General features: G+C 35.4%; 3 protein-coding genes across 3 annotated transcripts; all 3 read right to left on the minus strand.

Annotated features, from left to right (window-relative positions):
* Positions 1–4,416: 4,416 nt before the first annotated feature.
* LOC147381970 (uncharacterized) lies at positions 4,417–6,278 on the minus strand. Its single transcript, XM_086429716.1, has one exon. The coding sequence runs from the start codon at positions 6,093–6,095 to the stop codon at positions 5,922–5,924; it is 174 nt and encodes a 57-aa protein (XP_086285842.1). The 5' UTR covers positions 6,096–6,278; the 3' UTR covers positions 4,417–5,921.
* Positions 6,279–7,662: 1,384 nt separating this feature from the next.
* LOC147381971 (uncharacterized) lies at positions 7,663–8,136 on the minus strand. The gene has a single exon (XM_086429730.1). It carries the CDS (start codon positions 7,965–7,967, stop codon positions 7,791–7,793), a length of 177 nt encoding a protein of 58 aa, XP_086285856.1. The 5' UTR covers positions 7,968–8,136; the 3' UTR covers positions 7,663–7,790.
* A 7,355-nt stretch (positions 8,137–15,491) lies between these two features.
* On the minus strand, positions 15,492–18,278 carry LOC147381972 (scarecrow-like protein 6). The gene has a single exon (XM_086429719.1). The coding sequence runs from the start codon at positions 17,791–17,793 to the stop codon at positions 15,790–15,792; it is 2,004 nt and encodes a 667-aa protein (XP_086285845.1). The 5' UTR covers positions 17,794–18,278; the 3' UTR covers positions 15,492–15,789.
* Between the last annotated feature and the right edge of the window lie 2,523 nt (positions 18,279–20,801).

The raw sequence follows: 20,801 nt of genomic DNA on the forward strand, positions 1-20,801 counted from the left end.
CAAATGCCCAAAAAACGAAAAGTTGATACTATATTCAGATTCTATCAATCAGAACACCATTGGATCTACCATTTCAAGTTCTGAAATTGGTTCGGTATAACATTTGGAATTCCAAATCAGTATAACACTATTGTATAATGTGTCATAAAGAGTACTACAAAACATCTACACGAAGTCAATTATGAAGTTACCTTCATTCTTCTACCATGCTGTTAAGCCAGATAGAATTTCGAGTAGTTTACAAGCACCAAATAAAAAATTGATTGTAGCTTGAAATACTTCTTCATCAACATATTGTGGCTAGTTGCTGCATATTCAGCACTCTTAAGACTTGTGCAGTGACATAGGATAGGTACTGTTATCATTCCCAAATGCAACTCCAATAAATAGCTTCCACACTTACTTTTGTGGATGTACCATGAACCCTTGTGCATAGATCATTATATTTCAGAAAGCTTTTTTATAAAATTCTTTCTCCATCCACATCAGCTTTAGCTGCTCTCTTGTTGTTTCAGATCCTTGCTTTGAAAAACTACATGAGGCCCTAGTAAATAACCTATACCAAGCAATTCAATTAAAGCTTCGAGGATCGATCTCAAAAGCACTGCAGTAGGACTTTTTCATGTTTCACCAAATGGTAGTTCTCAATTATCTTTTTCCATAGTTTGGCAAAAAAATATCGATCAATAAACTCTCATTTCCTAAAATTGAAAGGCAATAACTCATCATTAGGTCCTACCACATCAATCTCCTCCTATCCCTCTCCTATGAAACCCTGACCTTTTTTTTTTCGTTAATCAGTGTGAACTCCTCCACTTTTTTATTCATCGGGATGAACATACGGCCTTGTTGGGTTTTTGTATCACTATCTTCAAGTACCTTCTCTATAAGCCACACAATCTCGATGCCACCAAAACTATTTACCATCGTGTGCATACTAGAATGCATCATTGGCGGTAGGATATCCGTATCCGCAACCACCCTTGTTAGTTTCTTTATACGCTTCGTCTTTTTTTGTTTGTTGATAATTTGGAAAAATTCATTGATCCAAACGAAAGCAAGGTCAGCTGAGATGACAAACCACGCGAGATATACGGACAAAAGCACTAATCTCTTGAAATACAACACACCCCTTCGCTCTTTGAAGACTTTAGACCACAAGAACAAGAGACCCAATATTGTAAGGATGATATCTTGAGAAGTGAAAGATTTTTCGACAAACTTGTGATTGTCACATTCTGACTAAAGGCCCCAAAAAATTGCGAAGTGTGTTATACTCCATATGGCTTGTTTCATCCTGATGAAAGCGTACCCAATAGCATTCCAAGACTCGAATAGTGACCTCACCGACCCGGGCACACATACCGTCATACTAAATAAACCAAAGAAATATGACCACATCATCTCTGTCGCCACCTTACAATGAAGTAAAATGTGATCAACTGACTCCACATCACTCATGCACAAGATAAATATGTTTGCCTAGCAAAAACCTCTACGCAGCACCAAGTCCATAATTTGTATTCTCCTTAACGATGTTGTCCAAGTAAAAAACACCATCTTGGACGACAGTACGTTTGGTCCCCAAATTGCGACCTTGGGAAAAGATACTTGGCCATCTTCATCTTCTTTTGCTTCATTGTTACTTTCTTTTTTGTTGCCTTAAGTGCCTCCGAAGCAGTACTACAAGACCTTTTTCATTCCTTGAGAATTTAAACTTTATTTGTGGCGGCTACTTTAGTGTCATGATTGGATCCTTGCTCAAATTATTCTCCAATATGCAGAGAGGCATTTGTGGTCGTGGGTTTGTGATGTGAAATTTCTTAGGTGCTTCCATCATAGTGACAAAGTTGTGGATCGGGAATAATTCGACAAATAAAAAAATCGAAAAAACATCGAATAATACCCCTATCTATTTTGTCTTTTAATGAAAAAAACAATGGTATATTAGTTATTTACATAATAAATGCTAGTATTTTACATATAAAATGCTAGTGGCATTAGATTTAAATCTCTTGCTTGCAATATATGCTTTGGCAATCAATGCAAACAAGCATTTATTATGTAAAAGACCAACATAACCCTATATTTTTCACTCACAAAAAATTAGGTAGGGATATTATTGGAAAAAAATGCTAACGTCCCCATGAGGTCTTGGACGTTAGCATTCCCCATATATATGATAAAAATGTGCATTCGTTTCTTCAATGCTATCTTCTTTTTTCTTTCTTTTTTAAAGTAAGAAGTCCGTGTGTGAAGCAGCAAAAAATCCTTTGAGTTTAAGGAAAGGGTATTTTAATTTATTAGAAGAAAATCCCTAACCTTTTAAAATATTTTTTTCTCAATCTCATCTCAAATTTTTGTAGAAACTCCTTACAACAAAATAGTGTGTAAGTGTGTAACCAATAGATAAACATTTTAAACCTTACTAGGGTCATTCTACTCAAATGGATTACCACATTAGCAATCCAACACCACAGTTCTTTAAATTTTATCGAGAAACTCTGATAAAAAAAAGAGTTTCAAAAAACAATTTTTTTTTGGGCATGATCCAAGGTTTTGAAAATGGATGACTACCGAACTTTCACCAAACTCCAAATTTTAAAATTAAAATTCAACGGTAAAAAATACTTCTTATTTTCAAAGGTTATAGAATTTTGTCCTCTACAACCCTAAAGCATCGAATCATGTTTTTTGATGTCACAAAGTGAAACCAAGGACCCTTAGTAAAGGTGAAATCCTTATTAAGTTAGTAAGGCCAGTCGAACTCTAACCAATAACCTAGTGAGTAATGACAAAACGACGTGTACAGTGTAACAATAATAAATAAATAAATAAATAAAACGACAAGAAAAAACCTCACAATCTATAAACCGTGACCTTTCTCAATTAAACATGATTAATTGCGTTTTTTCAATAACTCGCGAGTATTTCAAAAACTTGCGGTTAAATCAGCTTATAAAAATTTCGCAAATTAATTGCGATTTTTTCAATAAATTGCCGATTTTTGCCACAATGACTTCTATTAATGGAACTTCCACTGCAAATTTCTTCCAATCACTTTCAGAATGGTTGAATGACATATGCTTGAAGAAGGAATTTACACTAGTGAACAAATGTTTACAAATCAAACAACTAGTTTTGTTCGACTCAATTGTCAATGGTGTTACCCATAGTTTAAGAATTTCATCCTTGAATATAATTTTTATTTTGCTCTGCTTATCATCACCACCACCACCACCACCACTATTTCTTACTCTTTTTGTCATTCTTTCTTCAAAATGAATAAGAGAACAAATCCAGAGAAAAAAAAATTAATGAGAAAAGAAAGAACATAGAGAAAACGAAAATATTTTGCTTGTTAATAGAGAAAGAAATCTTTCTCGTTGTAAAATTCTAAACGTAAGCGCCATTTGAGATCGAACGACTGAAATGGGAGCATACCCTTACAAGCTTCCTAATAAATTATATCTTAAAACCAATAGTGATCCCCACGAAATCACTACAGATTTTTAGGAAATTTATTATCTCATTCTCATTAGCCGCATGTGTAATAGAAAACTTCAAATCTCATTTGAGGTTAGATTAAAAACACTTTCTTGTTCACTTTGAAAACAATCTCTCTTTGTTTAACTCTGTATTTTGGAACTAGCTTTCCCTTTACTTTGTTCCTAGTAGAGATGGAAGTAACTTAACTGAGCACCATTGACACATCTCACTTCAAAGAAACAAAACATCAAAAATCCAAAACCCTTTTTGTCCCTGCTAAACCTATAAAAATGGTTTTTGAATTTGAAACCCTCACAAAAGATGCCAAGCCAGTACTTGAACCACTCGACGAATTCCTTGTGAGATAGAATTTAGAAAAGATCCTCTAGATCTGGTAGGATTTTCATCATAGATTTGTTGTGTCTAGGCTTTTAACTCAAAGTTTTGCGAACTTTGGTGATAAAAGAGGATCAAAGATGATGACGGGAAGAATTGTAGAAGAGATTTTATTAGGTGAAGAGATCGTGACTCCAACTAATTAGTTTCTTCTCTCATTTACTATTTTTTTCTATGAATCTGTTCTCTAATTCACTTTGAAGAAAAATGACAAAAAGAGTAAGAAATAGTGGTAGTAGAGGTAGTGGTGATGATGATAAGCAGAGTAAAACAAAAATTGTGCTTAAGGATAAGATTCTTAAACTATAGGTAACAATATTTACAATTGAGTCGACCAAGACTAATTGTTTTGATTTGTAAACATTAGCTCCGCAACGTAAATTCCTTGTTCAAGTACATGTCATTCAACCACTCTAAAAATAATTGAAAGAAATTTATAATGAAAATTCCATTAATGGTGGCACGTAAAAAGAAATTTCACATCATGGACTGACACTGAAGCTCCTGCCCGTCTAAATACCAAGCAATGAAAAACGGTCTTATAGTACTGCTTAAGAGGTGTCTAAGGCAATAGAAAAATGTAACAATAAAACAAAAGAAGACAAAGCGTATAAAAAAACCAACAAGATTGGTTGCAGATATCCCATTCCTACCACCACCACTGATGCATTCTTGTATGCGCACGATGATAAATAGTTCAGATGGGTTAGAGATTGTGTGGCTTACGGACTAGGTGCTCGAAGATAATGATACGAAAATTCAACAAAACCATTTCTTCATCCCGAAGAGTAAGAAGTTGGAGGAGTTCATGACAACCAACGAAAAAGAGAAGGTCGAGGTTTCGAAGGAGAGGGATGAGGGGAGGTATTGAGGTTGATGTGATAGAACCTAATAGTGAGTTGTTTGATTTCAACTTTAGAAAATGGGAGTCTGTTGATCAATGTATTTTTGCCAAACCATGGAAAAAGATAATTGAGGACTAACATTTGGTGAAACATGAAAAGGTCATCCTACTTCAAGTCCCATCAATCTTACCTTATTTTTTCCTTAACCAAATGGTAACCATTTGGCCATGTTGCGGGTTTGAGACTCTGAAGCGACATCAGATCCTAGTCATCCTGCGAATCTATCTATGTGTAGAAGACCTTATCCACTTTTCGTTCCAACAATGAAAAACGTCTCACCCATATATTTATATTTTTTTACATGTTTTACATTATCCTTCCACTCTTACATCTCTTTCATTCATTATGATTTTTTTTTTTGTAATAGAATAAAGGGTATATATAGTGTTACTTAAATGCTTTGGTCCATAACAAAAGATTCAATGAAATCTTAACTCAACCAATGAGTCTTATGTTGGAATCCCTTCGTTACAAAAGTTCTACATTTTTTATTTGAATCTTATGATTCAAATAAAATCCATGATTCAAGTATGTCATTACTTTTCTATTCTTCCTGAGCTTTAAACAATTAAAAAGAAAATTAAAATATGGCCAGCAACAAATGCATGTCCATGTCTACAATCTGAAAGTTTGAGAATTGATATTGTTGATAAGGGATGCTAACTCATTTAGTGTGACAATGAATCAATTATACATGATTTTGATTTTCTTTTCCAGGAAAGATCTCTTGTTTGTATAACTATGGGTTTAGCCAACCATAGATATACATAATAAACCAAACAAAGCACACATTGTGGACACTTAACATCACATAAATGGATTCCTCATTTCGAAGAACAACATGGGTTATCAAATTGATATCATTGCTTCTTTTTTTTTTTCAATTTTTTTTTTCTTTGTTTTATTCAATCAGGAGATCATATACAATACAATTAATCACACATCCGAAAAAGATCTCCATTTTCACTTTAATTTATTATTCGATTAATAACAAGAAAAAAGTTCCCATAAAAAAACAGAATGTAAATTCTATCATATCTCAATGAACATAGCAACCTCAACAAAATTAAAAACCCAAAATAGAGAAAGAAGAAGAAACCTCGTTGTCTATAATACCATCTGTATCTGCAATTAATCGTCTCCGTCTCTTTTCTTTGGCTTTCGATAGGTTTCTTCGATGTGCTTCGCCATTAGGAGACCTGTGTTGGCGAGCTTCTTTATATTGGGAACATTGTAGTTCTGAGCTATGTAAACTCCACATACTGTACCCATCAAGAATGAGAAACTGCTCTTTATTATCCCCATTTACTGCAAATTTCTCCCCCAATTTGAAAATCTCTAGAGTTCGATTGGTTTCATCCAAGGTTTCGATCTCTAGGGTTTATGAGAGATGAGTGAGGACTTGAACAAGTACGAGACTATGAAAGAGAGGTTTCGTGAAGGGTTTATGAGAGAGGAGTGAGGATTTGACGAGTACGAGACTATGAAAGAGAGGTTTCGTGAACCTCAAGCACTTAAGCCCCAAAGTCGCGACTCGCGAAGCAAATGTGATCAAAAGATTGGATGGAAATTTCCGGAATTTAATTTTAGAGAGCTGCTATTGCCACATCAACTTTTCTATTTTCACACCAATCCCTATATAAGAATTGCACACAGCTGGTGTGGTGTTAGTAAAAGTTGGTGTAGAAATAGTAACTATCTAATTTTAAAGATCGTTCCGGTCCGGTCGTAACCAGTCCAGGCTATATCAGACCGACGGTTGAACCAGTGAACCGGGTTCTTGACCACTTTGGGTTAATATCACCTCTGCTTAATGAATAGATAATAGGGATGTAAATGGATACCCATCTAATCAGAACCAAACCGAAATCAGGATTGATAAGATGGCTCTCTGGATCTCTTTTTGGAATCGATCAAAGTCCTTGGAATCAAGCTGATTGAGGATCAAAATTGATTTCTATTGCGAACTAGAACAGTGTAAACAGAAACATTTTGAAGGTACGAACTTTAATTCCATTAATTTGAGAATTGGAATCTATACCTATAAATATATGAGTAAAAATAAATAAATGGTCCTAGTTCTTATAAGAATCGAATCAAAATAAACCCATTGGCACCCTTACTAAAAATTACTATGTAGTAAAAATAAACGGTTCTATTTGGTTCTTATAAGAATCAAATCGAAATGAATCCATCAACACCCCTATTAGGAATTAGTATGTAGTAAAAATCATTTGATACAAGCAATCCAATAAAAAAATAATTTTGTTAATACTTCAACTTTTTTACTTATCCCATAAAATTGTATATTATATCGAAATAAAGTTAAATTGACACCAAAGTAATCCTCTAATTTTTTATTTTTTTAAATTTTGTTATGGAAAAGACTAACGATAAATTGAGTCACAAAAGCTGACAATCTTGACGTGGTAGTGCACAAAATCATAGATCTTTTCCTTGTGTATCTCGAAGAAAAAGATCTATGATTTTGTGCATTGTCGTGTCAATGGCGTTAGTTTATCATGACTATAAAAAATCCTAAAAGAGAAAAAGCGAGGGGGGAGAGGATTGAGGAAGGGGAGACAAAAAAAAAAGGTTAATTTTTCGAGAAACTCAGTCTTGGCTAAGATAAATTTTTGATATATTTAAATAATTTTAAGAATTTTAATGTATATTATTTGATAAAATATAAAACTTTTTATGGTTGTATCTATGTTACTGTTAAATCTAAGTGAATTTATGCCGAATACAATCGATTTGAATCAATTTGGAAAAGATTGCCTCTGTTAATTCAATTAGAATATTAGAAGACACTTGTACATCCACAAAGATCATAGAATAATCACTTTAAATTATTATTCAAGTTGTGAACTAACAAAAAAAAAACATTTTAATCCCATTTAAAAACTGATTGCAAATCCAACAAAATCTGAACCTCAACAAATATTCACCCATTTCCCAAATACAGACCCTTTGAACACCATCTATATATATCTGCAACTAATCTTCTTCGTCCGTCTTCTTCTTCGGCTTTCGATATCGCTCTTCATTGAGTTTCACCATCAATAATCCTGTGTGCACCAGCTTCTTTATATTGGGGACGTTGTAGTTCTGAGTTATGTATACTCCACATGCTGCACCCATCATGAATGAGAAACTACTCCTTATTATCCCCATTAATTTCCTACAAATTCCTCCCTTAATTTGTAGAGAAAAAAAGATTGTTTGATCTTCGAATTCAATCTAAACTCCAAAAGAGAGGGATTTAAACAAGTATGAGATTGAGGTTAGGTTACGTGACAGTTAAGTTGTTTGACTTTTGAGAGGATGGTAAGAACTAAGAACATTTAACCCCTTCTCCAAGACTCAAGTTGTCTTGCTTGCATCTTATAATAAATTAATTATAATATTAAAAGGATATATTAGATTTTTATTTAAGATTTAGCTGATGAAATTGTCATTTGATAATTAGGAAGCCCCAAAGCCATCAAAGATTCAATTTTGGATCACATCATTGGTTGAACTGGTAGACCAGTTACGACCCAAAAAGATATGGGCTTATATATATGGGAAATGTCGGCACCCTACACTTTACCCTATGTGTTTTGTCTTACATGAGTTAGAAGTTTTGGAATAAGTTGATTTTTGGTGAGGATGATCTTTATAGTTAGAAGATTCTCCTCACAAAAAATCAGCCAATTCCGAAATTTCTATCCCCATGTTTACAAGTTGAAAATTTGTGGACCGTCCATTTTTTGTAAATCATTTTTAATGGGGTTAGAAGTTTTGGAATGGACTGATTTTTGGTGAGGATGATATCCTCACCATAGAGATCATCCTCACCAAAATCAGCCTATTCCAAAACTTCTAACCCATGTAGGACAAAACACGTAGGGTAAAGTGTAAGGTGCCGAACGGGACTATATATATATATATATTGGTTGGGTTTGTATTATTTGGTATCAAATTAAGGATATATCTCAATATATATTAGAAATAGAAATAATTCTTCATGTCTTAGTAGGAAACCTTAATGAATAGGAATCCTATTAAAAGAGAATCTTTGGGCCTTCTATTCTTATCTATTTAAGTGGATTGGCACCCCATAATTGAAGAACGTGAATAACGACTAAGAGAAATGGGATTTTGAACTTCTGGTGATTTCCATCAATCACTAAAGCCCTAGGTTGAACCATATAAAGAAGGAAAAGAAGGTGAGTCTGGGAATTAGAGGACATGGAAAAAGGTTCACACAATTTGAGGATTTATGCACATCGAATCACAAACACGTGGATTGAGACAGGCACACCTCCAACATATTGATACATCAATTTAACTTATGGCAAAAGGTAAGTATCCATAACTTTTAATCTCTAGGAACATGAATAAGTTTCTTGAGATATATACATGATTCTTGATCTTGGAAAATTAATGACTAATAATTATGTAGATATAAGATTTAGAATGGATTAAATCTCACAGTGTTTTCCAACCCCAAAGAGATATAACCCCGAGGGGATGGCTCAATGGCAATTTCAAATCCAATAAGCGGTGAGAGTCTATAGGTTGTGTGTTCAATACACAGTAAGAGCAATATTTCCTCGGGGCCACCTGTGAGGGTATTCCCTCACTTACTTGGTGTGTGTGATGTGTAAGCTTTGCACATGCTTAGGGGGGGTATGCCTTGGTTCTGGCCCTAACTCACCCGGTCCCCCTAGTTGGATGTAAGTCCGGACACCCCCGATTATCACAAAAAAAAAAAAAAAAACCCCAAAGAGACATGAGCTTAACTTTACTGCATTAATAACACCTAGGTATTTTAGGTGGGTTCATATTATCTTTCTACAACAAATAGCAAACAAGTGTCCTTAAGATTTCAGCACGTTGTCTGTGGTCGAGTTTATCATCTTGATGAGAGATTGTACCTATCTTTAAAGGGATGTAAATATTGTATCTTAAGAGATGTATTGCCACAAACTTATGGAATGATGAGCTATGACCAAGTGGAGGTGATTAACACCTTAAGGACAACGTATCCGACACATGCATTGATGTCTTCACTCCCCAAGAAACCTTTTCTATCATTTTCTTGTTTAATTTTATTTTTGTGGCATTATATATTGTAAATTTTGTATGTGCTATGGAACTTCTTCAACCCATCAATTATAAAGCATGTATCTATTTTATTTAAGTAAAAGAGAAATTCCTAATTTTACTATGAGTTCCATATCCATCAATTTGCAATTTATGTCAATGGTGAACAGTTCGTTTGTATCTTGCTATTATGCATTTTTGATTAATTCTTTTAAACTAATCTTGACTAATCCTATAATTGTTTTATAATTTTTGAAACAATATTAATGTATTAATTTTTATTACTCAAGTCTTACATTCCAAGTGAGACCATATATGTAAATATTTCCTTGTTTGCAGAACGAAAAATTGTAGGCCTCCATGATGGACAAGTTTAACTATCCCCTCAAACAAGGAACATAGTTTTAAACCTCGTTTTGACATCTCGTCTCGTCCATGAATAATATCGAGTCGTCTTGGATGAGTTTTTCGATAGATTTGACTCTTTAGTTCAACAATGAGAAAAATGAATCACGATTTTAAATCTCGTCCGATGCGTTTGACTCGTCTATCCGTCTCGTTGGTGGACAATACCGAGATGTATCTGACGAGTCATCTTGGTCTTAGATGAGTCATCTCAATCTTGGATGGGATTTAAAACCATGACAAGGAATGGGGACACTAGTATCCCCTCTTTCTCGTCGAAATATGATGGGCTATAATTGAGTTTATAGAAGAAAACAACCCCTTCTGTTGGTGTTCTTGAATGATACGAGACCCGATTGTTGGCTAAATAATATCCTCAATAGCTCATCAAAGATTACAAAGAGACTTAGAAAACCTCAAACAGTTTGTCTTGTTACATATATTACAGGGCATTTCCAATGTCAGAAACCCATTTTTACATGGGAATCTTGTCAAAGAGGTCTATATCTATCAAATATCGAAATATGTTGATCTTATTATGCCTAATCATATTATGCAAGCTTGTAAGGCTATCACCGTGTATCCAAGCTCATAAGACTATTTATGACTTTAAATAAGTCTCATGTGCCTAGTGTAATGCCCCAAGCTCACAATAGTATAATATTATTCGTTTTGGGCCGAAGTCAGTACGACTTAAATGCGTTGTACTATGTAGGGTATAGTTTATCTTTATAGATAAAGATTTGAACGTTCTCTTGTCCGATGTGAGACTAATTGCATTCCTCCTTACCATTCCACTTTGCCATGTAATGGCTTCACTTCAACTCTTTGGTCTCCATAGTCCTTTCCACGTCAAGGAAGTACCACATTGACTGGTCCATGAGACCTAGTTGCAAAGTTTGAGCTTTGATTTCCATGGGATTTCAATATAGTCACGTAGATTCCTCTACGTTTGTGCTACGACAGGTGGGCTTTACTATCATTCTCTTATTAAATGTTGTTGGTATAATCATACCTGACAATAATTGGAAAAATCTTTGAAGCGCCCATCTTACTTCAGAATTTTGGTAGAACTCTCTCCCTTAGATGACACATTGTGCCTCTAAGGAGGTATCACAAATATATTAAAAAAAAAAAAAAGATTGTGAAATAAAAACAAGAAAGCAATATGTCATGTCAGGTTCCTACAAAATTTTGAAGGGGCCTCGACGCTTCAAAGCAGGACTTAGCAACAATATCTCCTTCCGGTACTTCCTCGGATGCAAGCCCACAAAACTAAAAACGACCTCTTTCTTCATCAAATGAGATATTCAATAGTACTATACTGTATAAATTATCCACCACAAATGCAGAAATGAAGTGACTGGCCGATCTTATTGGCTTCAAATCATTGAATTGTTCTAAGCTTTTGTTTGACAATCTTGGTGACACTTATTTAATGTCGAACCCGACTTTACTTTTCATGTTAAAACTTACAAGTAGATGTTCATTATGTTAAAGAAAAAGATTAAAATGGGTGAATTACAAGTTTTGTTTACTCCAAGTGACAGCCAAATTGTTTACATTATGAGCAAGGAACTCTCCTCCAAGCAATCACTGGAGTTGAATTGCATAACAAGATTTTGCTCTACATTCAAACTCTATCTCCAAAGAGAGTTCCACCAAAATATCCATCTTTGTGGGTGAGAGAGAGAGAGAGAGAGAGAGAGAGAGAGAGATATAAGCCATTTCATCGTCTTCTTGTCAAAATCCTTATCTTTTTCTTTGGATAAACAGCTAAAGATAAAGTTGAATCCTGAAATAAGATTTCTTAATAGTAAAATGTTGCGATAAGGCAATCTAATGAGGACAAAAAACAAGAAAAAGAAAAAAAGAAGCAATACTCACCAACAGATCTAAAGGTGTAAAAAAAAAAAAGTGTGGGTTTCCTAAGTTGGGTAAGACAATGATGACAACCACATTGATGATTGGTCAGAGAGAAGGATCATGTAATGCTTTTAAGGTATGACGTATGGTGAGCCATGGATTGGATGGACAGGAGTTCTTAGGACCACTGTGACACCAATCCATACGAGCGGTCCCCCTGCCTATACACTCTCAAAAGTTCAAATCCACCTTCATAAAACCATTCAAGTGGGTGGATAGGCGGCTGACTATAAAAGATATCACAGTCACCAATCACCATCACAACTTTTATTTTAATCAATTAATAAACTCCTTACTAGGGCTGCCAATGGATTAAATCGGACCTAATCTGATATTTTAATTCCAACCAAATAAATACGAAATCTAACGGTTGAAATTTATCTTACATCCTTGGTGTATTCTCAACGTACACATGTTCTCCTCGTAGTTGGATTTTGCATTTAGACGATTAGGATTGGGTGCGAATATATGAGTTTAACAAATATATATATATATATATATATACAGAGTTTGTCATAAGCACGGGCATCCTCTTTGGGGTTAAGGGTAATAGAGAAAAATAATAAAATTTGAAAGATGGGATAAAAATAAAAAGTAAAATTAAAGGGATATTATTGAAAATAAGAGAAGAGATGAAAGACAATAAAATTGAAGGGAGTTAAAAGAAATGGGATGAAGTAGTGTAGACCTCACTTCAAAATTATGATCGGTTTTCCCTCATAATTGTAGTCGGAGTGGGATCTATAATTGTATTTTATTAGATACACATTAACATGCTGCATATATCCAAATAACGTAGAAATGTGGATCATTTATATAATAAAATCACGTATGATGTTTTTCATCACATAATGGTGTGATAATATCACAGCTCTAATTATAGTTTAAGAGATTCAACCCGACAACAAATTCATAAGAATTTTTTTTAAACACACTTCTACCATGAATGTTTGAATCAAAATTCGAAAAACACAAACAAAACTTCCAAAAGACAAGATAATTAAATAACAAAATTAAATGTTGGTGATCATGGCTTTTGTACATATATAGCATGTTCTCATGCTATTTTATATTTCCTAAATTACCCATTTATACCATTTATATATGAAACAAACTTTCATTATCACCTGCAACATGGTCTCTCTCTCTACAAGTTTGTGTGTTAAAAGAAAAGGGGTAAGTCTAAGCCATGTGATTTTGATTAAGAGAAGTACTAAAACAATCTAAAATAATAACAAAGTTCAATGTACAAGGACAGTTAGCATAAATATATGAAATATAAGCTAAAGTCTCCACCATATAATAATGTATAATTAAATACATTAATACAATTCATAAATACATAAATAATGCAGCCTTATCAAATGATTGTGATTGTTCGACAAGGTAGGTAGGCGACACACCTTAGTTAAGAAGTCATATTAAAACTTGGTATTAGATTTTCATCCCACAGAGTCTTGATTGAAGAGATTGTTCTAAAGCAAATTGATATTTTTATTTTGAAAATATATAATTAAATAAATAAATCTACAAGATGGCCATAAAATCAACTATGCTTTATGGAGACAAGTAGTTGTTAAGAACCATCATATAAATGAATTAAGTGATAAGAGTCAAGAACATTGAGATGGATGAATGGAAAGACTAGGAAACATAAAATTAAAAATGAATGCATTTAAAAAAAATGTATGAGTAGTTCTTATAGAAAATATACTAAGAGAAATTCGACTGAGATATTTTGGACATATTCAACGAAGACCGATTCCAAACTCAATTAAAAGAAATATTCAAGTTGAAGGCGAGAGAAAAACCTAAACGAATCTAGATTGTGATAGTTAAGTTAAATATGAACATACTTTCAACAACAAGAGACGTGCCTCTGGGCAAAGTGGAATGGAGTAACACAATTCTTTTATCCAACCCCAAATCCTTGGGATATGGCTTTGATGATGATGATACAACTAGATACTCTAAATGCCCAAAAAAGTACTTTTGAATAGGGTGATTTTCCAAATCCCAATAATTCCATTGAAGCTAAAGTTCAAAGCAGCTCTTATGATGCTATCAAACTATTAGAGTTACCACAGCAATCAAACATCCATAAACAGAATTCATGAAGGCGTGATGTTCAACAGAACGACCAGTAGGCAAAGAGATATGAAACACTAACCTTGAAATTTATTTAAAGCTCAAGCTCAAAATCATGATCATGAAGATATTACAATGGCCATTTAATGATCCAAGAAAAACATTAGCATGGACAAACTCCACATATACCATCTACTGAAGCAAACAAACATTTATTCGTAAGAGCCAAAATCAAAATTCTTACACCAAGAAGGATCCATTCATAGCAAAACCGAAGAAGATGGAAGATTATGACATCACTTCCAAATTATATAGTAGTTGCTGAGCCGATCAAAGAGAGGCAAGACAAGTTCAGTTTCATTAAACTACCTTCGAGATTACCCATTTCACTTATCCAGATCTACATATGGTTTGCGTTAATTTGTACACAGAAGTACTATCTAAACATAGGAAAGTGAGTCCTACTAGGGTCTGAGTTACAATTCTAATGCCTCTTCTATAGGGAAAACAGGTTAAAATTATGATGAAGCAATTCCCATTACATGATAACAGAGCACTTTTAGGGGTAAATTACAAGTAGGATGTAACATTCAACATTCCTGGAAAGGCAAAATTTACAAATCATGGACTGATATGTATGTCTAAGGGGCACAAAACCTATCCACATTTCCTTATGTTTCTCTAGAAATTATAGGTAGGGTGTAAGTACCCATATTAACAGAGGAATTAGCAATAACATGCTTCAATGTACATGAATCAAATCAAGCATGTAAGCAAGAGAATTATCCACAGCATCACCCATAAAAAGAAACTAAATTTCTTTTTATGATAGACAAACGATTTTATTAGAAAGAAAAGAAAGGTGGCAACTCAACAAGCTTACAAGAGAAAAAAAACAAAACAAAAAACTAAATTTTCGGGGATTATTTCTTCTTTTCTCCATGTACAACAAAATCACTGCTGGTATCACTTCTCTCCATAGCATTTATACACCACATGAGCAATATCCACATCCAATTTCTCACATGTATGTTTTACTTGGAAACGATTTCCCTAAATCATGTATAACAAAGCAATAAAATGCACAATGAGTAAGCGACTTGTGTTAACAAAAGAATTGATAAGTAAAACAAAACATGAGTTCAACACAAAGTTGGGTCACTAAAACTCATGATTAAATCAAACATGTGTCCAAAAGAATTATCCACAGCTTCACCACAATAATAAACTAAACTTTTGGGAATTAAAATTCTTCATTTTTAATTTCCAATTTTTACCCGTCTTTGTGGATGAAAACCCTCCACCACCTTAATCAGATGCGAGTGTCACCACCCATCACATCATTAAAACACCATAGGAGTGATACCCATGTCCAAAATAAAGAAAGAAAATAGACTATCCTATATCTTCCATCTTCTCAAACGTATAATTTACTCAGAAACAGTTTCCTTAATACAACATAGAAATGAGGAGAGAGAACTGCTTCTCAGCACCTCCAAGCCGATACCGAGGTAAGCTCCCGCCGCTGCCAGCTGAGCACGAGTGAGACCTGCCTCTTCTCCACATGGAATCCTCTCAATTGAAGCCTCTTTACTAGGCACTCAGCTTGAGTCTCCGTAATGTTACTGAAGGCAAAAGGGGAGAACCCCACTGATGCGAAGAGAGTCCTCCAAGGAGGTATCTTTTCTGAAGAGTGGTGACGTCCCAATACATTACTCTCAATCCTTGGCTGAAGAAAGAACTTCTCAATCTTATTCATAGTTTCAGATTTCACATTTACAACATTAAGTGAGTCCAGCAAGATCGAATATGACTGAAGGGCGTGTAGGAAATGATATGCGAAGGGTAGGTCACTGCGGTCGCATCCTTGGTCCACAGAAACTACAATCTTTGGAGAAAGCTGCTTCACAAGCCGGAGTAACAATGGGGCAGAAGTCGGGTAGTTCAAAGATAACCCAACAGGGAAGTTCACAGCGACTGCCTCACTTTCAGACACGTGGAGGCTGTGCAACGAATCAAAGCTCACCATATTGATTTCAAGTGGGATCCTAAGTTCATTGGCAAACTGAAATAGGTTCTCCCGGGTGAGTGAAAGTTCGAGTGGGTTGTGTGACGATTGAGAGACGAAGGCGGTGATCTTAAGCAATGAAATACCACAAATCCTAATTGAGATCTCTTGCATGAAGGAAGCCCATTGCCCACCAAACCCAATATCGAAATCTAAAATGTGTATACAATTATAATTTTCTAGTGCTTCAAGTAAGGCCTGGTTGCATGTAAAATTCGTGAACTGCATAATGGGAGATACCTCGGAGAAGGCCTTGTAGGCATTGATCTTCTGAATAACATCAATGGGGGCACAAGTTCTTCGAGGAGGAGAATTTCTTGTGTTATTGTTGGTAATGAGGAGCAGTTGTAGGGCCTCCTTGAAGTAGAAAGCAGCCCTTTGAAGGGGCTTTCCAACAGGGGAGAGCTGGTGATTGAGCCGTGCCAATATCCCTTGAGCATGAACCGAATTCCCATTCTCGACCAACTCTGCAGCCTTGAAGAGCTGCTCAACCAAAGCTTGTTGTTGATTCCACTGATAGACCACTTCTTCGCCAAGCTTTGGCCTTGTCATCATTGTTGGAGGGAATTGCAGCTGATGAGGGAACAAACCCTGTTGTCTTCTTTGAAAAATATCTTGACCCGGATCGGTAATCGGCATTTTTTGGATCTGATCTTGTTGGGTGTAGGATAAGGGCACAAAGAAACCTTGGTTTTGAAGCTGAGAATTGGGTATCTGAGGCTTTTCTTCCTGCTTCTGTTGTTGCTGATAAAATACATTGGGAGGTAAAGAAATTGGGAGAGAGAGATTGTTAGGATGATAAGGAGAGAAAATGGGTTCTTGAGGGTTACTGTAATTAGGGAGCGAAGATGAGTTTGAAATTGAACCAAACCTTCCATTGTTGTCATTTGGAGAAATGTTACTCAAATTCATAGTGGTGGCAACCAAAGAACCTCCTCCACCATCCAATGTTCCAAAGTTCGAATCGAACTCCGAAGGACCGACTTCTTGCAAAAATTGCTTCAAACCCAAAGAGGGATCCTCTAAATCTCCCATAATCCATTGAAAAAGAGATTGTTCTTGGGTGGGTGAAGCTTCTGTTTCTGATAACATACTGTCCCACTCTTCCATGCCAAACCCACATTTTTCTGCTCCACTAATAATCTCTGCATCGGTTCGAATCGATTGAATCTCTGAAACCCATTCTTCCTTGTGAGGAGCCACCACAACAGCTTTGTCTCCCAAGGAATAAGAGAGGTTTGAGGAGGATGTGTGAGAGTTAGAACTTCTTCTTGTATCCAGAACAGAAGTGGGTTCTGTACCCAAGCAGTTAATATCCTTCAAGTTCTCAAATTCGCCAAGTGATGATGATTTTGAAGAAGAAATCTCTGGTAAAATTTCTAGCAACCCTTGCCCCTGCAAATTAAAGGGCAACCCCCACATCTAAACCTCAAGAAAACCGAAATTTCTTAAAGCAAAGCAAAGAACTTGAACTTAAGAAGAGAGTTTGATTGTTAGAATGGTATCTAAAAAAATGGGTTTTTTCAGACTCAATCAGAGTCAGAGAGAGAAGTTTCAATTTTTTCAAAGAGAGATTTTTGAAAAAAATGGGTCTTAGTTAGATGATAATGAAAAATCTAACCAGATTTTTGTAGACCTTTTGAGCTCATCAGCACCACTTGTATATCTCAAGAAACCCATTTCACCAGAAACCTGCAACTCCAACTACAGCCCTTCTTCATCCTCTCTCTCTCTCAATAACTCTAATTTCTGCTCTCTCTGTCTCTGTTTCTCTCAATAAGCAGGTGTTGTTCTCTTCTACTTTGGTTCTTCCTTCCTTCTCTCCTGCGTTTTGATTGTAGGATGCGTGCAACGTAAAAAAGGTAACGAAAATGCCCCCTTCCCGTCCCTCTCATCTCTCTCTCTCTCTCTCTAGATTTTTATTTATTTATTTATTTAGTTATTTTAAAATTATGTGTGGTTTGTTTTTGATGTAGTAAACCCTCTCTGCCAAGCTTCTGTCACACTCGCACCCACGTAGGACTGCACTCACCCTAATTTAATTTATTTTTTCTTTTTGAGTTTCGTTTCTACAACTTTCTAAGGAAAACAATCAATTGAAGTCTCTACCGTTCGATAGTCCTAAAGATGCGCTTTTTAACTCTCGAGAAATATCAACAGCATTGATCCTCGTCGTTGCTGTCACACCAACATTTATTTATATATGTTGCATGACACAAACCTAACTCCTCGTCCCGCCATGTTCATGCTGCCCTTGAGCTTCAAATAAGCCTACCCCCAAAGACTCCAAGGAGATCACACACTGATGGGAATTCTCACACATGTTTTGTTTAATCTTAAAATTTTTACTCACTCTTCACACTTGCACGATTCCAAAGGGTCGATGATATCAGTGTGTGAGCAATCTCTTGCTAGTGTCCCAAGGACTCAATCGTATGGATGTGTAAAATACAACAAGTTATAAGCGATTCAACTAAAAATCTCATGCAAAGTTCGATCTTGGTTCAAGATAATAACTGGTGCATGAGAAAAGTAGCCCGATTCGACATTGGGTATGTTCGGATTCCTTGGAGAGTTGGAATAATCCAAAGACGCTCTTAGTTTAGAATGATTTGAACTATTGATGTGGAGACTTGGTTCAAGAGCCACAAGGACATTAAATAAGAAAATGTTGTAATGACAAAAAGTATTTACTATGATTCTCACAAGTCTGACATGGGATGTGTACATAACCATAGATATTTTTCCTCGTGATACAAGTAAAAATCATCTACGGTTATGTATGCATGTTCACGTCAGAATTGTGAGAATCATAGTAAATCTTGTGTCACCCCAGCACGACTCCATTAAATAACACGAAAATGGGTGAACAATTCCTTGCAAGTCCTTACCATTTTGGATCGTTGTAATATGATCTAAAATATGGACCATAGATGATCATCCCAATATCAAGATCTAACCCATCTAAATCTTGAAAGAAAACTTCATGGCACCAAAATGAAAAAAAGAAGTAATAATACATAATTTGGAACAAATAGTCCTCTCCAAAACTCTACAAGGATGTGATCGATGCATTTGTGGCAACTTCGAGCAGTCGTAACCCCAAAACTCAATGGAACCAACTTGTTGAGTCAATTTGGAAAACCACCAAGTCAACTCAACAATTCAGTCGAGTCAAGTCAAAAATGCACTGAGTCGGGTCAAAAACTCAATTGAATAACTTGACTATATGTAATACTTTTGTGAAGAACAAAAATAAATATTTTAGTTATTTTAAATTTGACTAATCCAATTCGAATCATAAGTTTTTTTTTACTTGACTCAACTTGATAGACAGTAGAGTCTGGTCAAGTTTTTGAGTTTTAAAATTTTGGACAATTGAGTTGACTCAATAGACAGTCACTCAAATTTATGCCTCATCCCCCCCCCCCCCCCCCCCCCCAAAAAAAAAAGTTCCATACTTCCATGTGTTTTAATAAGAAATTAATGGATCTTATTGTGATTGACCTAATAAAACAATCCAACAAAATTTTATCACGTTACGTGGGAGAGTTCTTGTCTTAGAAACCAAAAAACAATAGGGTTGATGAGTAGAAGAAACGAAAGTAACTTAAAAACTGGTGAAAGAAACAACATAGTTGTGAGGAGAAGAAACCAAAAAGGACTACAAAACGTGGGAAAGAAATAAGGCAAGGGGGGGGGGGGGGGGGGGCAAAGAGGGTTGTCTTGGATCACTTAGCACTTCACATAAAAAAGAAGCGATGTCTTCAGCCATCACATGTTGCTTGAGATGAACTAAGCCTACTCTCAGACGAGGCCCAAATTTTGGGTTTTCTAAGTACTTGTTTAGATTTGTGTTTAGAAATGCTTTTAGCCTAGAGTAGTGCTTTTCGAATTTAAATCATTGCCTGAAAAATATCTAAGAAGTACTTCTCATTTCTCCTGGAAGCCAAAAAATGACCATAAGTGAAAAGATGTTTAAAGTTAACGAGTTAATACCGGTTTGTTAGAGGAAGAGATGGGGGTTTGAAACTCCGAGGGGTTAGTTCAATGGCAATTTCGGAGCAATAAGCAATTAATGACCGTAACTCCTGAGTTCGATGTCCAGTATGAGCATTAATTCGTCAGGGGCCACCCGTGAGGGTGCACCCTTACTTACCTAGTGCGTGTAATGTGCAGGCGTTGCATATACCCAGGGATTAGTCCTTGAACAAGACCATGGTCTATGGATTGGGCAAAGCCCAAATACGGGCCCAATCCTTTGTCTACACGGATACTCGATTATCAAAAAAAAAGATGGGGATTTGATGGCCTGGCGTACCCTATTATAGATTGACCGCTTGCCACTTGTGGCATTTGTCGAAAATGAATAAAAATGTAAAATTCTGTGATTTAAATTATCCCAAGTCCAATGTCGATAGTGGTAGACG

This window comes from Akebia trifoliata, unplaced genomic scaffold (assembly GCF_017979445.1).
Source record: "Akebia trifoliata isolate Shusen 1 unplaced genomic scaffold, ASM1797944v1 Contig00095_ERROPOS300000, whole genome shotgun sequence".
In the NCBI taxonomy this organism is placed as follows: domain Eukaryota; kingdom Viridiplantae; phylum Streptophyta; class Magnoliopsida; order Ranunculales; family Lardizabalaceae; genus Akebia; species Akebia trifoliata.

Bases quoted from the DNA above. Each gene is read 5' to 3' on its own strand.
- LOC147381970 (XM_086429716.1), bottom strand. From the start codon at position 6,095: ATGGGGATAATAAAGAGCAGTTTCTCATTCTTGATGGGTACAGTATGT.
- LOC147381971 (XM_086429730.1), bottom strand. From the start codon at position 7,967: ATGGGGATAATAAGGAGTAGTTTCTCATTCATGATGGGTGCAGCATGT.
- LOC147381972 (XM_086429719.1), bottom strand. From the start codon at position 17,793: ATGTGGGGGTTGCCCTTTAATTTGCAGGGGCAAGGGTTGCTAGAAATT.